This window comes from Trichosurus vulpecula, chromosome 1, assembly GCF_011100635.1.
Source record: "Trichosurus vulpecula isolate mTriVul1 chromosome 1, mTriVul1.pri, whole genome shotgun sequence".
NCBI lineage: Eukaryota > Metazoa > Chordata > Mammalia > Diprotodontia > Phalangeridae > Trichosurus > Trichosurus vulpecula.
This window is the reverse complement of record NC_050573.1, coordinates 167,699,176-167,718,428: the sequence shown is the minus strand read 5'-3', so window position 1 is coordinate 167,718,428 and position 19,253 is coordinate 167,699,176. Positions and strand designations below refer to the sequence as shown.

Here is a 19,253-nt window from a genome sequence, read left to right as displayed (position 1 = left end):
AGAGCTAGGAGAACCTGAGTTCAGATCCCAGTTCTGCCACTATCTAATTTTTCTCAGGCTCCTCATTTAAAATGAGGCAGTGTTACTAGATTGTCTCTAGGGTGATTTACAGTTTCTAAATGCCATGAAGGAGATTTATATAGGATCTTATAGAGGATTTGAAACCTCCACAGGGTCTTGTGTTGGGTCTGAAACAACAGGACCCACAGTCCTAAATATTTTTAAGGGACCCTTTTCAATATGGATGTTCCTCGCTTGTGACCTACATTGAGAGGATTTTCCCAGTGTCTCTGATTGCTTATTATCTCTCCAAACAAGTAACTGACAGCTATCTTCCCTCCTCCTCAGAGCCTCCCACTCAAGTTTTCTTTAGCAGCCCCTTCTAATCTAATTTCAGATTCTTCCTTCCAACTTGTGTCTCCTGAGCCCCATTTGATAGTTGAGGAAACCAAGGCCCTGAGGACAACTCCTTAGGACACAGGGACCAAGCAGGTTTCTTCCATTGTCCACTCACAGCTAAATAACACTACCTTTCCCTTGGATAATGTGTTCATGCCTGAAATGTATTCTATTGGGTTTCTCTATGGTTTTAAGGTGAGAGTTCACTCACACGATGTTAGAGTTGAACTAAGCACTACAGATCATCCAATTCAACCTCTCCCAGACCAAATGGCCATAGAACATTTTGTGGCTTACAATATGTGGACAGAACCCATAAGTGCAGATCTGGGAGGTCTAAGGGTATGGATTAGCCCTCAGGGTAAAGGGGAATGGGAAATTTGGGATCAAAAAAAATAGAAGAAAATTAAGTCTATCCATACCCCTCCCAAGTTGCTGCTCATAATTATATTTTTGACACATAGACAATCTCATTCAATTTTTTAAGGAAGAAATAAAATTCTCAAAAAACCACTATGCCCAGAGCTCAAAATACCAGATTTCAAAAGGACATAGCTTGAGAAACGCTAATGTCATCCAACCAATCAGCCCATTTTGAGGATAAGAAACTGAGGCCCAGAGAAATTAGCAACCTATCTCTAATCACATAGTGAGATATGACAGAGCTAACCATAGAAGTCCAGGTCTTCTGACCCTCAGTTCAGTTGGAGTACTGTACCCACCCAAAGCAGTCCCTCATACGCTAAGTCCTATATTTGGTTAAATAGACTGAGGGCAACAAATTATTTTTTCAACATTGAGATCACAGAAATGAGAAAGGTGATATGTAAAGTTAACAGATTATTAAAACTCTGGGTGGAAAAGCCAATCACATAAGCTTTACAGCCAGTAAAACTCCCAGGTAGAGGGCAACTAGGTGGTGCAGTGACTAGAACACTGGCCTTGGAGTCAGGAGGACCTGAGTTCAAATGTGGCCTCAGACATTCGACACACTTTACTAGCTGTGTGACCTTGGGCAAGTCACTTAACCCCAATTGCCCTGCCCTCCCCTCAAAAAAAAAAAAAGAAAAGAGAAAAAGCTCCCAGGTTTCAAAGAGGTCAGGAATATTTTCCCTCTGATCTCCTTAAACCAGGCGTCTTAGTGGAAAGAGGGCTGGCCATTGAGTCAAGACATCTGGTTCCAAATCCAGGCTCTGACCCTTCCTTGCTGTGTGACTCAAGTTTCCTCATCTGTAAAATTAAAGATAATTGTTCCCTGTCTCACAAGGTTGGGGGTGGGGGTAAGGGTGAAGATGGAGGAGGAGGAGGTGGAATGATCTGCTTTGTAAATTTGAAAACACTATGTTAATGTGAGCTGTTATTTTAAGCTTTAGGGGAAGAAGGATTGAGGATTCTTGCCTAAACCTAGTCAATAGCTAGAGTATTAGACTTTTTAAATAGTTGGCCTGTGTATGACCTGCTTAATATTTCCTAAATGGAAAAATTCATTTGGCCAGAATGGTGCTGGGAGGATAGAGGACAGATCCTCTACCATCCTCCACTGTCTAAGTGATCTTCCTAAAGTGCAGGTCTGACCTCTTAACCCTCCTGCTCAATGAACTCCAGTGGCTTGCAGTCATCTCCAAGATCAAACATAAAATCCTCTGTTTGACCTTCGACACCCTTCATATTTGGGCCACTCCCTACCTTTCCAGTCTTCTTATACCTCACACTCCCCCACATACTCTGCAATCCAGTAACCCTGGCCTCCTGGCTGGTCCTTACATAAAACACTCCATCTCTCAGCTCCCACCGTTTTATCTGGCTGTCCCCCTGGAATGCTCTCCCTCCTCATTCCCCCTCCTTTGTTCCCTGCCTTCCTTCAAGTCCAAGCTAAAATCCCACTTCTACAGGAAGTCTTTCCCATTCATTCCCTTTTAATTCTAATGCCTTCCTTCTGTTGACTATTTCCAATTTATCCTGTATGTAGCTTGTTGGTACATAGTTTTTATATATTTTCTCCCCCTCTAGACTGTCAGCTGCTTGTGAGCAGGCACTGTCTTTTGACTGACTACAGGAGATGCTAGCCAACCAAGCTGCTGACCTTGATGAATTCTCAAGGTCTAAAGAAAAGCTTTTTATTTCCCTGTAACACCAGAGGGAGATCATGAGAAAATGCAGCTTATAACTATAGGATGGATTCTGAGAGCTGGATGGATGGATGGGTGGGTGGATGGGTGGATGGAAGGATGGGCTTTCAGAGCATTGGCAATGATTCTGCACACAGCACTCTCAGAGACTCAGGATTTGTGTCTTTTTAGAAGCCCAGAACTCTTTGGGAAGCCATAGCTGTATATTTATTCATGTTATTTCTTAGAGTAAACATTTGTCTGCAAAGACCAGGCATACATCTCCCTGTAGAGTTTAAATCATAATCTGGAGAAAGAAATCCCTATGTGACTTGTTCCCATCGGAAGGGGTTAAGAATTAGAAAATCATGTGGTGCCTGCCTATTTCACTATTGGCTTCTCCAATATTGATCCATCAAAATAAAATAAATATAGTCATTCCCCCCAGGCCTAAGAGAGCCATCGATTAAAAATACAATTGTAGTAATGCCACATGCTGCTAAGAACCATAGCTTCATAGATTTATAGCAAGAAGGGCCCTTCAAGGTCATTTTAGTCTAAGCCTCCGGTAACAGAGATGGAACTGAGACCTAGAAAGTTGAAGTGGCAAGGTCACACAGCTAGCAAGTATAAATTGATGAGAGGAAGAAGTAATGAATGGAAAACTGGCCTCCAGGGAAATGGAGGTTCAAGCCCTGCTTCTGGAACATCCTGGCTCTGTGACCCTGGGCAAGTCACTTAACCTCTAAAGGGAGTTTCCTCTTCTAGGATGAAATCAGAAATCAAAAATCAAATTTAAACCAAAAAAAAAAAGAATCGATAAAAGGGTTGGTTGTAGCCAGTTCTCCTCTGGTGGGTCTGAAACTCCAAATAAGAGAGGAAGGAAAAAGAAGACCTGAGTTCAAATCCTGCCTTAGATACTAGTTGTGTGACTCTGGGCAAGTCACTTAACCTCTCTCAGCCTCAGCTTCCTCACCCGCAAAATGGGTTATTGTGAGGATTAAATAGGATAACATATATAGCACTTTGTGAAAAATTGAAAGTACTGTAGTAATGTTAGCTAATATCAGAGCTGGAATAGACCTCAGGAAGTATCTCATCTAACCAGAGAGGTAGTTGTTTTGCCCAAGGTTACACAGGTAATTTTTTTTTTTGAAAGACCTGGAGCCAGAACCTAGGTCTTCTGATGGAATCTGGTGGATTTGTTTGTTTTTTTAACTTTCCTGATCAGGACATGAAAGAGGAAGTCCTGCAGTGGTTCACTGTTACTGGATTCAGAGATTCACAATTTGAGCATGACCTGAACTAGAATCAAACAAAAACTCCTCCACTTAGCTTTTAAAGCACTTTACAGCCTGGCCCCAATCAGTCTTTCTGGTTTCATTGGCTCTTACTTTTCCTTCCCTACTCTGAGATCTGGCCATATTGGCCTTGTCTGTGTTCCACATATCAGACATTGAATCTCCCATCTCTGGTCCCCCATTCCTGGATTGCACCCCTCCCTTCCCTTCCCCTTCATAACATCCTTTTCTTCCTTCAAGACCAGCTCAAGCACCACCAAAGGCTTTCCTTCTCCACCTCACCCCCTTCCTCTCAAACCACCTTGTATTTATTCAGTTTATGTTTTTTCCGCACGCATCCATGCTGTTTCTCCTGTTAGAGTTTAAACAAAATTGTTTTGCTCTTTGTATTTGCATCCCCAGTGCCTAGCACACAGTAGGAGCTCAATAAACTCTTGTCGATTGTTTGATTCTCTCAACTAACACTCTGTACATAATTTTTTTATTTCAGTTGCCTAGCCAGCCTTGACCACTATAGAGGGTGACATCACTCTCTCTCCTTTCAAATCACCAGGCAGGCATTTTAATTCTATTAAGCCCTCATAAATACAGCACCCAGGGCTAAGAAAGTCATCAATTAAAAATGCCACTGTCGTGATAACCACACAGTGCTGAGCCATGGGTCAGATTTAGCAATGAAAGAACCTTGGAGGTCATCTAGTCCAAGCCCTTCATTTTACAGACAGCAAGCCAAAGCCCAGAAGGATGAAGTGACGAGGTCCCACAGAGAACAAGGAGCAGAGCCAATATGTGGACCCGGGACCTCTGACTCTGAATCCAATGCTCTTGTCCACTGTAACCTGGTAATGTGTACTGAGGAAATCAGGAAACTCAGCAGCACTGGCCCTTCGGACTGATTTCAGGCGTCCCCTTTTCCTCCGAGGGCTCAGAACAAACAGAAGCTTCACATTGGGAAACGACCCAAGGCACCAGGGTCCAAAGACATGGAGTCTGAGCCCAGGAGAATCAGGAGGTCTAGGTTCGGCATGTTATTGCTTTTGTTCAGAGGCTGTCAAAATACAGGGCAAAGGGTAGGCACGGGGTGATCTCTAAGTTAGAAAGATCAAAGCAGAAGAGCGTCCAAAGACAAAAATAGATGACATTTCACGGATTCTTAAAAGGATCATTGGACTACTCAGTTATTTTGACTGTTTTTGGACGGCACATTGTGATTTCATGGTACAGAGAACTCCTGGTGAGAAAATACTCTGTACCCATGAAGCTCAGCACCTGCTCTGCAATGGAAGAACCTAGAATGGCTGCGGGGGAGAGTTGGGTCATGAACTTACTCTATGATTGTTTTGATGTAACTGTATCTAATTGCTTTCCTATGTAATTCTATGTATTTTATACATTTAAAAACACTATTTTGAGAAGTCCATAGGCTTTACTTGATGCCAAAAGAATCCATGAAAGAAGGAAAGGAAGAAAACAAGCATTTATTAAGCACCTACTATGTGCCTGCCACTGTGCTAATTGATTTACAAATATTAAACTCATTTGATCCTCACAACAACCCTTGGAGGCAGGTGCTATCATTATGCCCATTTAACAGTTCAGGAAACTAAGGCACACTGAAGTTTAAGTGACTTGCCCAGGATCACACAGCTAATAAAAGTCTGAGGCTGCATTTGAATTCAGGTCATCTACTTCACTATACCACCTGGCTGACACACAAAGAAAAGTTAAGAACTTCTGTCTTAGAGGATTTCCTGAAGCACTTAGTGGTGGAGGAAGGAAGAGAGGAATGGAGGAAGAAAGGAAGGAAGGAAAAGAGGGAGGAAGAAAGGAAGGAAGGAATGGAGGAAGAAAGGAAGGAAGGAAATGGAGGAAGAAAGGAAGGAAGGAAAAGAGGGAGGAAGGAAGAAAGGAAGGAATGGAGGAAGAAAGGAAGGAAGGAAAAGAGGGAGGAAGGAAGAAAGGAAGGAATGGAGGAAGAAAGGAAGGAAGGAAGGAATGGAGGAAGAAAGGAAGGAAGGAAGGAAGGAAGGAAGGAAGGAATGGAGGAAGAAAGGAAGGAAGGAAGAATAGATGGAAGGAAGAGAGGAATGGGGGAAAGAAGGAAGGAAAGAAGGAAGGAAGGGAGGAAGGGAGACAAGCATTTATTAAGTGCTTATTATATGACAGGCACCGTGCTAGGTGCATTATAATATTATTTCATTGGTCCTCACAACAACTCTGCAAGGTAGACACTATTAGTATCCTCATTTTATAGCCGAGGAAACTAAGGCAGACCCTCGGAGGATGAGTGACTTGCCCAGGGTCACCTAGCTAGTAAGTATCTGAAGCCATATTTGAATTTGGGTCTTGACTCTAGGCCCAGGGCTCAGGGCCACACAAGCGGTATGTGTCAGGAAAGGCAATATTTAACCTGGTCTTCCTGACACAAAGCCAGCTCTTTATCCATGACACCACAATTTTTACTAGACTGTCTAAAACAGTTTTAGGTCTGATGTTTGAAGTAGTCAGGGAAAACAGTGTATACTGTATATCATTTTCCTCCTTCAGTGGCATTTTAGAATTTAAATTAGTTAAGGTTATTCCCCAAGAAACTAATGGCATCGTTTCAGTCAATGAGCTTCATTGACTGTTTGCAGGTGGGGGCGGGGTGGGGTGTCCTACAGTCCCACTGCCCCAGTGGTGAGGATGCCATTTTGCTACTGTTATCATTCCAAGCTCTTACACACATGCAGCCTTCACTTAGGCTGTTAACTCCACCCTGACCCCAGCCAATCTGACCATAGGCAGATTGGGGTTTTCTTTTCTCATTGATAAAACTGGAATGTTCTCATGCTACTACCAAGCTATCACAGACCAAAAAGGGCTTAGCACCGGCATAGGGGAGAGCATGCTTCCTGTCTGTGACTAGACAACATGGAGTCAACAGGGGGCTGCCATAGGAAGTAAGCAGAATGCCCTCCATGTAACCCTGTCTAGGCTCCTTCTCTTCTCATGGCTGTATCACACTCCTCTCCTCTGGCTTCACCTACCAATGGAACTATACCCAGTTGGAACACACAACCTGACCTGGATACACATAGGGGAACCATAGGACCAGCAGCAAGAGCCATAGCTGCTGGCCCTGGGGTATATAAGGATCTCCATCTATCACCACCCCCATCCCAATTTCCTTCAGGTACCTGAATTCTTGGTGATAGTTCTAATGCCACCATTTTGTTCCTTCCCTCATAGAGAAGTCCCAAATAACTTCAATCAATAAACAAGCATTTATTTTTTGATTTATTTTTTATTTTTCATTTACAACAGTCAGTTCTACAAGTTTTTGAGTTCCAAATTTTCTCCCCCTCCTTTTCCTCTCCCTCCCCCACAAGACAGCATGTAATATGATATAGATTCTACATAGACCTTCACATTAAACTTATTTACACAATAGTCAAGTTGTAAAGAAAAATTGTAACCAATGGAGTGAACCATGAGAAAAAAAAACCAAAACCAAAAAAGAAGAAGAAAAGAGAGAGAGCAAATAGTTCGCCTCAATCTGCATTCGGACTACATAATTCTTTCTCTGGGTGTGCATAGCTTTTTCCATCATGAGTCTTTTGGAGCTGTCTTTGAACCTTGCATTGATGAGAAGAGCCAAGTCTATCAAAGTTAGTCATCAGAGATATTGCAAACAAGCATTTATTAAGCACTTTCTGCATGCTGAATACTGCTGAGTGCTAGGGATTCATGGATAAAAATGAAATGGTCTCGGCCCTTGAAGAGGGCCTTTTAATGGATGATGATCCGTAAAGCACTCTGGAGTTCTCTCCAAACGAGGTGTCCTTAGCACGGCATATCAGTGTATTCACCTCAACGGTCAAGTGACTTTTCGTGAATGACAGCAGTTGAAGAAATAAAGCAGAGGTTTTATCCTTAGACCCCATCCTCAGAAGCCCATCACTTGAAAAGATGTGGTGGGAGCATTTCAGGTCCTTCTGAAAATTAATTAGGAACTATCCTACCTCATCTTCCTTACTTCGGGCAATAAGGGAAACCTAAATATAGAGCAGTGGTGAATTGGGGAAGGGGGCTTTATTTCAGTCGGTCAGTAAATATTTATTAAGCACCTTCTATGTGTCAAGCACTGCCCCAAGCCCTGGAGAGATCCAAGGAAAGGCTCTGAGATAACATTCCAACAACTATGTACAAACAAGTTACATACAGGATAAAATGGAAATAATCCACAGAGGGAAGTCACTAGAATTAACAAGGACTGGGAAAGGCTTTCCGTAGAAGGTGGAATTCTAGCTGGCACCTGGAGGAGGCCAGAGAAGCCTGGAGTATTCCAGGCACGAGGGACAGCCAGTGAAAATGCTCACAGCTGGATGATGGCATTTCTTGTTCATGAAACAGCAAGAATCCGGTGTTATTTGTGTGTTTGATTTGATTTAATTTGATTCCTAAGATGACCAGAAGGCCTCAACTTGCAGGGGGAATCAAAGGATTTTGAAACCAAGAAGGGAGCTTTAAAATAATTTCATCCAGCACCCCCATCTGACAGATAAAGAAACTGAGACTCGGGCATTTGAGGTCATTTGCCCAGGGTCATAACTCCAGTCAGACATAGAGCCAAAACCAGATTTCAGGTCTCAGATCTCACTCTTGTGTTATTTGTGCTCAGCTAATTTCGTCTCCCCTCCTAAAATAGGCAGAAAGCAGAAGCTGAGTTGCCATGAGTGGTTTTTCTACAGTTCTGCCTACCCAGTGGTCAGGGTCCTGGTTTAGAAGCATCCTCCTTTGCATTGGTCCTCTTGCCACCACACATTACCAAATCCCTGACCTGCTGCTTTCCTCTTGTGTATGTCTTGCCTAGGCTGACCGGGTTTGGGATCCACCACTGCTTTGCTAGGAGCATGATGGGCCACGAGTTACCACTGCTCACGAACTTCTATGCTGACTACTATACCACGGCGGGCATAGCCTTAGCTTCCTGCCTGGCCATGTGTTTGGTGGTCAGGTTCCTGGGCCGCAGGGGCGGGCTGCTGCTGTTCATGATCCTCACAGCCCTGGCCTCCCTTTTGCAGCTTGGCCTCCTCAACCGTAAGTGGGGGACACGGGACTGGGGAAGGGAGTCTGGGGATTGGAGGCTGGGCTCAAGCTGCAGGGGCCCCCCAATCCCATTTTCCTACCTGCAAAAAGCTGAATCTTCTCAACTCCTATCTACCCATCCCCTTATGGACCTAGAGCAGAGGGGGCTGGCGTAGCAGACAGACAGCAGTACCACAAAGAGGAGGAGCCCTATCAAATAAATATCAGCTCACATTTAGAGGGTTCTTTGTATACATTTTGCCAGGACTATGGCAGGGCCTCGGGAAAAGAAAAGCACTCCGCACAGAGGCTGTTATTCCAAATTCAACAGCTTGAGAAAAAATGCTTTATTGGGGCAGGGGAGAAAAAAAAAGCTTTAATTAAGAACATTTATGGTAACTGATTTTATTGGGCTCTTTTTTCTTCTCTGCGGATTAGCAAAGAGGAAAAAGTTAGTGAAGCCTTCCTATGGCCTTTCTGGCTGCACTGTTATTAAGAGAGATAGAAAAGTCTCCAAGTCCTTGTGGGGCCAGCTTATAATAAGTAAGCACGTTGCTGCTTTATGAGGAAGAACAGATCATACTTTCTTGTATGTGAAATTAGGTGGGTGAGGGAGAAAGAAGTCAAAACGTTTCCATTTTTTTCAGCTGACTCTTTACGTGGAAGGTCTGACTTGATTTCCAACAAGCACTTCCCACTTCTGCTTTTTGTTGGGGCTGTGGAATTTCTCTGAAAATCAGAAAGAATGGCACGCAGAGGTGGAGAAGGCATCTAGTCTTGTTATCATAAAAACAGACAAAAACAGGCTCCTAGAGGACAAAGGCCCACCTCTTTCACTCACGTGTAGAAGTATCATGAGTTTGGCAGACCCAGAGAAAGGGATGGATGGATGAATGGAGCTGGGGAACTGTACCTGAAGAACCAGATACCCTGAGACAAGGGCTCAGTTCACTACGGGGCAGTTATTGCTGTTGAATTTGACACAAGGAAAACCAAAAAGAACTGTTTGGATTTTTACTATCCTAACTGTATAGTTGTAGGGTACAGAACCACAGAATGTCAGAGACCCTCTAGTGCCACTCCACCCATTTCACAGATGAGGAAACTGAGGCCAGGCAGAAGGCTTAGCTTGCCCAAGGTTATGCTTTGATCTAGTGACAAAACTGCGGTGAACACGCCATTCAACAGAAATGCAGAGTACTTTCCACAACATTGTAGTGAAGATAAGAAAAAGGAAACCCACCAGGGGTCTGAGTTTTACTCTCAAACTCAAGACCACCATGAAAAAAACAAACCAAAGAAAAAGGACTGAAATCTCTGTCCGAAGTCAGTACCTGGGCTTTCTTGCATGGTGAAGGTTTGGTGCCCCTGGGTAGTTTCACAAAATAGCTCATTTTAAACATCAGGGGTTGTTTTGTTAAACCTAGCTTACTCAGACATTCCCTGTTGGGCTAAGAGATAGAGTGGAGTTTTGGGGGGTTGTTGTTTTTTAAAAGCTATCCCTAAGAAACAATAAGGAATTAATTCTCTGTGATGGAGCAGCTTGTCTCCTCTTTTCTGAAATGGGCCATCACTTGGGCCAGGGAATGAAGGAACTATTCTAAGTTCATTGGGAGATTTGGACATGAGTTCTACGAAGAAAGGCAGTGAGCCAGAAACCTTGGGGGGTTGGGAGATTGCCTTGGGAGGGTTCCCAGACTCACCATTCTGGACTCTGGTTTAGACTCTCCCAGTAGCTTTGTCAAATGACATGCTATTGCGTAGGTAATGAGCTCACAAAAAATGCTATCTGGCTGGTTCAGGCCTCAAAGTTCTTGTCTTGAACACAGGCCAGGAAGAGTTTTTGAATAATTTTATATGCTATAAAGCTCACTTCTTGGTTTGAGGCTAAGATGTTCTGGAGGGCTCATTTTTCTCTCCAAACTCCTAAGGCCATGGGTTGGAAACCATTGCATTTTTTCCTTTTTTTCTGTCCTTACTTTCCCAACAAAGGAATCTTTGTACGGTCCAAGTGCTAATTCTCAGTGCCTCGCAAGTCGTTATCGGTGCATTCATTCTCAACATCTCATTATGATTCTGGCCTCTGGCTCGGATATGGGCTGGCAAGATGCTCATGCTGTGTGTCACACAGACTCTGAAGAGAGGTTCCTCCAACACAGTAGTGACTCGGATAGGAAATGAAGTGTAACGTAAACAAATCGCATGGAAATAGACGATGACCCTATCACTAATATGCTTACTTTCTTTCCTTCTTTTTCTTGTTTGACTTCATCTTTTACTGTGGTACATTTATTTTCTTGGATCCAGTGATTGGAAAATACAGCCAGCATCCAGGCTCAGGTAAGCGTTTACCTCCTTGTGACATGCACCTACATCATCTCATCTTTCTGCTATGTACAACTGGGCACTTTTCTTGAGACTCATAAAATTCATTGATCTTTTATACACTTGATTTTCCCCCTTACCCACCCAAGTATTGCAGATGAAGGTTGCCACAGGTTGGGAAATACTATTTGCATTCTTCTATACCTTCCTGCTATCCTTCCTCTCACCAGAAATGGCTATTTGTTATTCCTCATTTTTGTCCAGCTTAGCATGTGTCCCTTCACCTCTTCCCTTGGCGATGATTGACAACCCCAGCCTTTGGAATGAGCGTGAGTGCAGTTTGTCTTTTGGGCACAGAGACCTGGGAAGTGCTAACACCACGGAAGGCTTTGGAGGCCTTGCCAGCTACGTTGCCCAGGGAAATTGTCAGTGCCTGCCCCAGCTTGTTGGGATCAGTGATGCAGTACAAATGCATTGAGTCCCCCTGATGCCGGTTAGACATCCCTGACCTTACCCTATTTGAACTGGATGCCTCTGGGAGTTCTTTACCATTTTCACACAAGCTGCAAATCCTGAGCCTCACCTCCTAACAATACCGAGAGTTCCTTAGCACATGAACCCCAGAAGCATGGAGGTGTATCTGGCTGGATCCTACATTTATTATGAGATTGGCTTCTGGTTAAAATACCCAAGCACATCTTCCATAAACTTCCAAGATTCTCAGTGTGTTTCAGCATTTCTCTTCCAGAACCATATATCCTTCTGGGTCACATTTGGAGAAATAGAATTTCTGTATCGTATTGGGAGAATCAAATTTCTTTTTCTTTAATTACAAGGATTGAGATGCTTTGTGCTGGACTATCCAAGCCAGGGGCCAAAAAGGAAAAGGATTTCTGGGGCTCAGAGGCCATCCTCTCTGGATGAAAAAAAAAATTGAGTGCAAAAATTTTAAGGAAAGTCACTGTCCCATCATAAGATCACAATAACACCTCGACCAGTAGTATAATCATGTCTCTCCTAAGGGGTGCTGGCAGAGGCTCCCGTCATTCACAACAGCCCTGTGAGTATTCACATTCTTGACACACAAAGGGAGCTCAGTTACCTATCCTGAAGGGGTGATGAAACCTACCTCTCAGAGGCATCTGATCTCATAATTCCCTGAAGTTTTTATTGGGTTTTATAGGAAGCTAGCCTATATTTCTTAATAGAGTGGGAAAGGTCATAATTTAGAAGGATCTTTCTCCACTCTACTACCACCCCTGCCTTTTCTCCTTATCTTTGCTCCCCTGCCCCACTTCCCGCTTCCCCCCACACCCCACCTCGGTTCCCTATCTTCACTGCTCTCTCTTCCCTCCCTGCCTCTTCTCGCTTCCTCCATTCTCCAGGAATGAGTGAAAAAGTCAGAGAGAAATTCTCCACCACGTTTTCCATTGTGGGTATGTTTGCCTCACACGCGGTGGGAAGCCTCAGCGTTTTCTTCTGCGCAGAGATCACCCCAACAGTAATAAGGTAAGCCATCAAAAGATCCATCCAAGATGCCACCCTGGCTCCCCTCTACCCCACTGCCCTCTCCCCCCTCCAGATAATGGTCTGAATCTGGATTCAGTTCTGCACAGGTTTATTGCCTGCTAGTAGTAGACGTGTCTCTGGGTCTTAGAGCAAGGCTCACCTGTTTGCTGCGGCTTGTTCTTGAGTCATCATTGGTCCTCACTCAGTCACTGTGGCTGTAGTCTGAGTTCGTTTCCCTGGGTGCGGCATGCTGTAATGGCCACGTCAGCTTCGTTTTTTGTGTTTCTGAGATTGAGACTTTGACCCTGAAAACAAGAACAGAGACAGGTCTGGCACCTGAGAAAGAGTGTGGTAACTGGAGGAGGACAGGGTGTTGTGTCATATAGGACAAGGGAGGTGGAGAAAGCTTTGCTTGGGAAAAGAAGAGAATTAATTGGGTCATTTAGTAACAACTTTCTAATGAAATCAGATGGCCTTAAAGAAGGCTCTGAAATCAAAGGACCTGGATTCAAATCCCACTTTTATGCTTACTTACTATCTGTATGACCCTGAACCTTCAGTTCAATTCAGTAAACGTTTATTAAGTGCCTGGTATGTGCCAGGCACTGTATTAATGTCATTTAACCTTTCTAGACCTCATTTTCTTTATCAAATGAGAAGGTTGGCTTAGATGGCCTCTCAGATCTGTTCCTACTCAAGAGCTATGATCCCAAAATTTCCCCAAGTCTCCCGAAAGGCCTCAATAGCAGCCATTTGGCTCCCCATCTAGAACTATTAATTTGTTTGTTTGGGGAATGGGATGGGGATAAATAGTGGGAAGAGAATCAGCCTCAGAAGCAGGAAGAAATACCTGGGTTTGAGTTCCATCTCTACACATGCTGGTTGTGTTACCCTCGATGCTCTTGGCCAGCGGTCACCAAATATTTTTGGTCAATTAATAAAAAATTCTTTGTGGGCATGCTGGCGGGGCACATCATGCAGGCAGATTTTCCCAATCGTTCCTGCCCCATTGCTGTTGTCCTGGGAGGGGTTTAGGTTATAACTACCCTGAGAAGCTGATGCCTGAATCAAAATGGAGAAAGTTGGGAACCTGCAAAGAAGTGGGAGAGGGATGGAATAGGGGAGCATTGACCTGTAATGGGTAAAGGGTTGGCATGATTATATTAGAAACAAGCCCCATGATTGGCTAACTGGGGAGGGTGGGAAGCAACCTTCCTTTCTCTGCTCTTAATTGTATGATCACACATCTGTCAAGCCAGGGCCCCCTTTGGAAACCACTGCCCTAGGAAATTCTCCAAGACTAATACATGGCGAGGACCCCGCTGCTCTGAATTAGTAGAAAGGGTTTCTTCATCTAGGAGTTCCCCATACCAGTGAAATCACAGGTCCAGGCCATATCCTTAATTTGTTTTCCTTTATTAAGATTGTATCTTTCGCATTGAACATTTAATTGGTTCTAGTGGCAAGACTGAGTAGTGAATACAGGTAAGCCCAACAAGCATTTGAAGTTATTGAAATATTTCAGGGTGATGAAAGATTATACCTCGAATGCCTAACAGAGCAAAATCACAATTGCAAAGGACGTAATAATGCCCCATGTAATTACTGTTTGTGACTTATGCAAGCACTTATCTTGATTCATAATAATAAAAAAAACCAAGGGCACAGATCCCCAAGGTAAGAACCCCTGATATAGGGAATAAGGAAGAGGGTTCTGGTACCAACTCAGGCACTGACCTGATGTGTGACAGAATGGAGAATTCCTGTCCTCTCTCTAGGACTATTCTCAACTGTAAAACAAGGGCATTGAACTAACATGATCTCTAAGTTCTGTCCTAGCTCTGACTAAAATTAGAGACCAGAGTAGGTAGAGCCCTGGACCAGGAATCAGGAAAACTTGAGTTCAAATCCATCCTCAGACACTCACTAGCCTTGTTTCAGTGGGCAAGTCACGTTACTTCTGTTTGCTTCAGCTTCTCCATCTGTAAAATGGGGAGCACCTACCTCTCGGCGGTTTTGTTGAGGATCAAATAAAATCAAATTTATAAAGCACTTAGCACAGTGCCTGGCACATAAGTAAGCACAATGTAAGTGTTAGTTATTATTTTTATTTTTATATTAAGGAGCTCTGTGACACTGATCTTCATGGAACAGTTCCATTAGTATAAAAATAATATATGCCTTGTAGCTTACAAAGCACTTTCCTTATGACAGCCTTCTGAGGTAGGTAATGCATCGTTTTATTAATACCCCCATTTTACAGATGAGGAAGCTGAGGCTAGGAGAGGTTAAGTAACTTTCCCAAAGTCATGTAACTAACTCCAGTGACAGAAACATGACCAGATCTCATGACTCTCAGTAGAAAGGTCTCTCCACTATTCCACACTGCCTGTCTTTCCTTACGCAGGGAATGGTCACCCAGGTACATAAAACCTAGATTTCTTGATTTCGAGCATAACACTTATCTACATCATGCTGATATTTTGGGCGTAAATTATGAACTGAAGTTATCATTAACCTCTAGCTAAAATGCCCAGTTTGCCTGATTTTACCACAATGAAATACAAACAGACCACCACAGTCCAGGGCAGGCTATGTACGGAACAATTAATTCAGCCTCTGGGGCTAAGTGATTTTTTTTTTAAGTTTGTGTCTTTTTCCTGCAAGTTTTCAGATAATCATGCTGACAACAGAGTTTTCAGATGGCCTCATTTTGATTTGTTCTCTTGGAATTTTTACAATACATTCCAAGCCTGAAGGCTATTTGGTTATCTGTTGGACTTTTTAAAAACTTTTAAAATTATATACTTAAAGAAAAATCAGTTAAGTGCAAAGTAATTCATTTTGCTCAGACCATCCTAAGCAGGCCAGACTAAACAGATGAAAGTTTTTTTATTTCACACCTGCAATGACAAATCAAATTCAGTTGGGGTTTTTTTCCTCCAAATGAAATATACTTGTCATGTTCTAATGAGGAATGTTTCAAAAACTATGTCATCAGTGGGGAACATGTTAAGGTATCATCTTGGTAAGTTTCAGATAAGCAACTTCTCACCTTTTTTTACCTTGTTACATTCTATTCCTTTGGTGATTCTCTCTTTTTATTTTGGGACTGTGAGCTGGTTGATCTTATTATCTGTGGTTATAGTTCTATGCTTAGCAAGCTAAACCTGAGGATACATTGCTTCCCTCTTCATCCTCACAAATCTAGAACAATTATATTAGTGCATAAACTCACAAAGTGTTATTTGCCAAAATGAGGACCTCAGAGTTTTAACCCTCCATTACACTTCCCGTCACTTGCAACTGACCAAAGCAAGTCAATTTACCAAACATTTATTAGGTGCCTGCTATGTGCTGGGCACTGAGGGTACAAAACAGTTTCTACCCTCAAGGAGTTTACATTCTACTAGAATGTTAAATAAAGTGTTTCCCCTGATCATGGAGGAAGAATTGCAAGGGAAGGAAAAAAGGAATGAAGGAAGGAAAGGAGGGAGGGAGGGTAGAAGAAATAAAGGGGCACTTACTCTGTGTGCCTGTATTATAAACATAAGCAAAAAGAAAACCAATCCCTGTTCTTAAGGAACTTACATTCTAATATGGAAGAGGACATACAAAAAGGAGCTGAAGGGGGAGGTGGGAAGGAATGGAAGGTCCTCAGCATGGAGGTATGGTTTGAAGTCCAGAGGCCAGGAACAAAGCCAACAGGGGAATGAAGTCCATCTTGAACCATTCCACAAAATAGAGACCCCAGGAGGAACTTGTGAATGATGGGGGGGGGGGGGGGGCAGGCCTCACAGAGGGATATTTCAGGTTGAGAGGGCTGCAGGGATAGTTGGATGCTCCAAGCAGAGGAGGCCCTAGGCACTGAGGGCAGTTTTAGGGTAAGATAATGGCAGAGGAATAGTTTGGGAGTCTCTGGTCACCTGTTTAAAACTCCTTGGGGGCACGTTGTGAGCAAAGCCCTCTCCTTTCCACCCGGGCCTTGCCATTTATTCACTCCTTAACTGCCTCTCATACAAATCTGCCCGAGGCAGAGGTGGCCAGGTGAGGGTCCTTTGTCTAGGAGGAGAGGGGATTCTGTACCCAAGGCCAACCCTTTACCATAATGATAGCAGGGTACAATGGTTTTACATTTTTCTTTCCAAACAATGAATGGTCCCAATAATTAAGATATTATGGCTATTAAGTAATTGCCTCAGAAAATCTATCTAGCATTCAATCATTGTGCTTCAGTTTTCATGTGTTTGGAAATGTAAGAGGTTGGTGGCATTTCCTCTTAGTGAATGATCAAGATATAAAGTAAAATTTTTGAAGTTTTGGAGATTTTGTTACAGAGAGTCACTACTCAGACTCTCAGCATTTTGGAATAAACTGGTTCCATTAGGCTCCTCAGAGTTTATTTGTAGGACTACATTTTTAAGACCAACCCACTGTCTCAGAGCTAGTGAATTCCAGGAGGCACCAGTCATTCATTCAGTAAGGATTTATAATTTACTATGTGCCAAGCACTGTGTCAGGTTCTGGGAAGACAAAAGATAAAACAATCTCTTCTTTCAAAGATCTTACTTTCTGATTTTACATATATGTACATGTTTGTGTCTAATGGTAGCCATCTCTAAGGTAGAGGGGGCATTTCCATAAGTTCATTATATATTTAAAAGGAATAGCAAGTTGTACTTAATAGATTGGTAGTTTCATGCGCAATCAAATCATCTTTTTTTATTATACCATGTTATGGAAATACTTGTTTTATGCCATAAATTAAAAATAAAATAAATAAATAAAATTTTAAAGATCTTATATTCTAATGAGGGAAACAAGTACATACAGAACTATATAAAGAATAAATACAAAGTAGTTTAACTCAGGGTAGTCTGGGGAGGGCACTAGCACCTGGGGGGTGGAGATCATGAAAAGCTCCATTGTAGAAGGTGATGCTTGAGCTGCATCTTGAAAGAAGGGGGAGATACTGTGAGGCAGAGGTGAGGAAGGAGCGCATTTCAGGCGTGGAAGACTGACTGTGAAAGTCAGGGAGACAGATGGACGAAGACAAGGCCAAAGTGCTGGATCTCAGGGTGCAGGAGGGGGAATAATGTACAGTGAGGCTGGAAAGAAAGGTTGAGGCCAAGTTACAAAGGTCTTTAATAGCAAAACACAGGCGTTTATATATTTTACCAGAGGCAATATGGAGCCCCTGGAGTTGACTGAGTTAAGAAGTGGGCATGGACCAGTCTAAAATTTAGGAAAGTCACTTTGGCAGCCATGTTTCAAATGGGAAGTGGGAATGGGAGTAGGGAGAGATTTACAGCAATCAGACCAATTAGGGTGCTGCTGTAATCATCTAGGCAAGGCATGATAGGGGCTTGAATTAAATGGTAACTAGGTGAATAGAAAGAAGGGGGAAGATAAGAGAAAGGCAGAAGTAGAAATGGCAATTGACTAGGTACCTGGAGTGATGGAAAGGGCGGAGTTGAGGATAATGCAAGTTTATGAACCTGGGAGACTGGAAGGATGGTGATACCTTAAACAGAAATAGAGAAGTCTGGAAGAGGGGAGAGTTTGAGAAGAAAGGTAATGAGGTCACTTTTTCATATCTTGAGTTTGAGATGTCTCCAGAACAGTTTGGAATGTCCAATAGGCAATTGTGGGACTGAAGCTCAGGGGTAAGCTAGGGCTAAATGCATGTGTGTGTGTGTGTGTGTAAGTAATATCTGTGTATTATTGGCATAGAAATGATAGGATTAAATCCAAAGGAGTTGATGAGATTATCAAGAAAGAGAGAGAAACTGAGAGAGGAGAGAAGAGAAAGGCTAGAACAGAACTTGGAGAATACCCACAATTAAGGGCCATTATACGGATGGCGAGCCAAGAGAAGAGATTGCAAAAGAGTGGTCAGAGAGGTAAGAGAACCAAGAGAGAGAAATGTCACAAAGACCCAGAAAGGAGAAGATATCCAGGAGGAAAAGATGGCCAAAAATGTCAAATGCAGCAGCCAATTTGAGAAGGATGAGGACCGAGAAAAGATCATCAGATTTGACCATTACAAAATCATTGGTAACTTTGGAGAGAATAGTTTCAGTTGAGGGAAGAGGTTGGAACCCATATTACAAAGGGTTGAGAAGTAAGAAGAGAGGAAGTGGAGTCAGTGTATACATCATTTCAAGAAATTTGGTGGAGAAAGGAGAGGAATAGGATAATAGCTTAAAGCTTGAAGGGATGGTAGGATCTGGTCTAGGGTTTGTGTGTGGAGTTGTTTTTTTTTTTAAGAATAGGGGAGATTTGAGCATGTCTAAAGCCAGTAGAGAAGGAACTAGTACATGGGAACAGGTTAGAGATTCAAAAGGGAGGGGATGGTTGAGGTTGCATTGGGTACAATGGAGGGAATGGGATCAAATGGAATCAAATCAATGTATAGGGACTTGACTGTGACAAGGGGAAAGGTCATCTCATTGTCAGAGACTATGGAAAAAAGGAGATGCCAGGGGATGCTTTCGAGATGAGAATGGGAGAAGGATCATCAAATAACATCGATTTTCTT

At 42.9% G+C, this 19,253-nt stretch overlaps 1 protein-coding gene across 1 annotated transcript in view; it reads left to right on the top strand.

Moving 5' to 3' along the window:
- The window catches only part of SLC22A23 (solute carrier family 22 member 23), a 211,766-nt gene that overhangs the window by 176,602 nt on the left and 15,911 nt on the right, over positions 1 to 19,253 (top strand). The window contains exons 6-8 of the mRNA XM_036768093.1: positions 8,664 to 8,890; positions 11,186 to 11,218; positions 12,589 to 12,712. Coding sequence (XP_036623988.1) covers positions 8,664 to 8,890; positions 11,186 to 11,218; positions 12,589 to 12,712 — 384 coding nt within the window. The remainder of the gene's footprint in view (positions 1 to 8,663; positions 8,891 to 11,185; positions 11,219 to 12,588; positions 12,713 to 19,253) is intronic.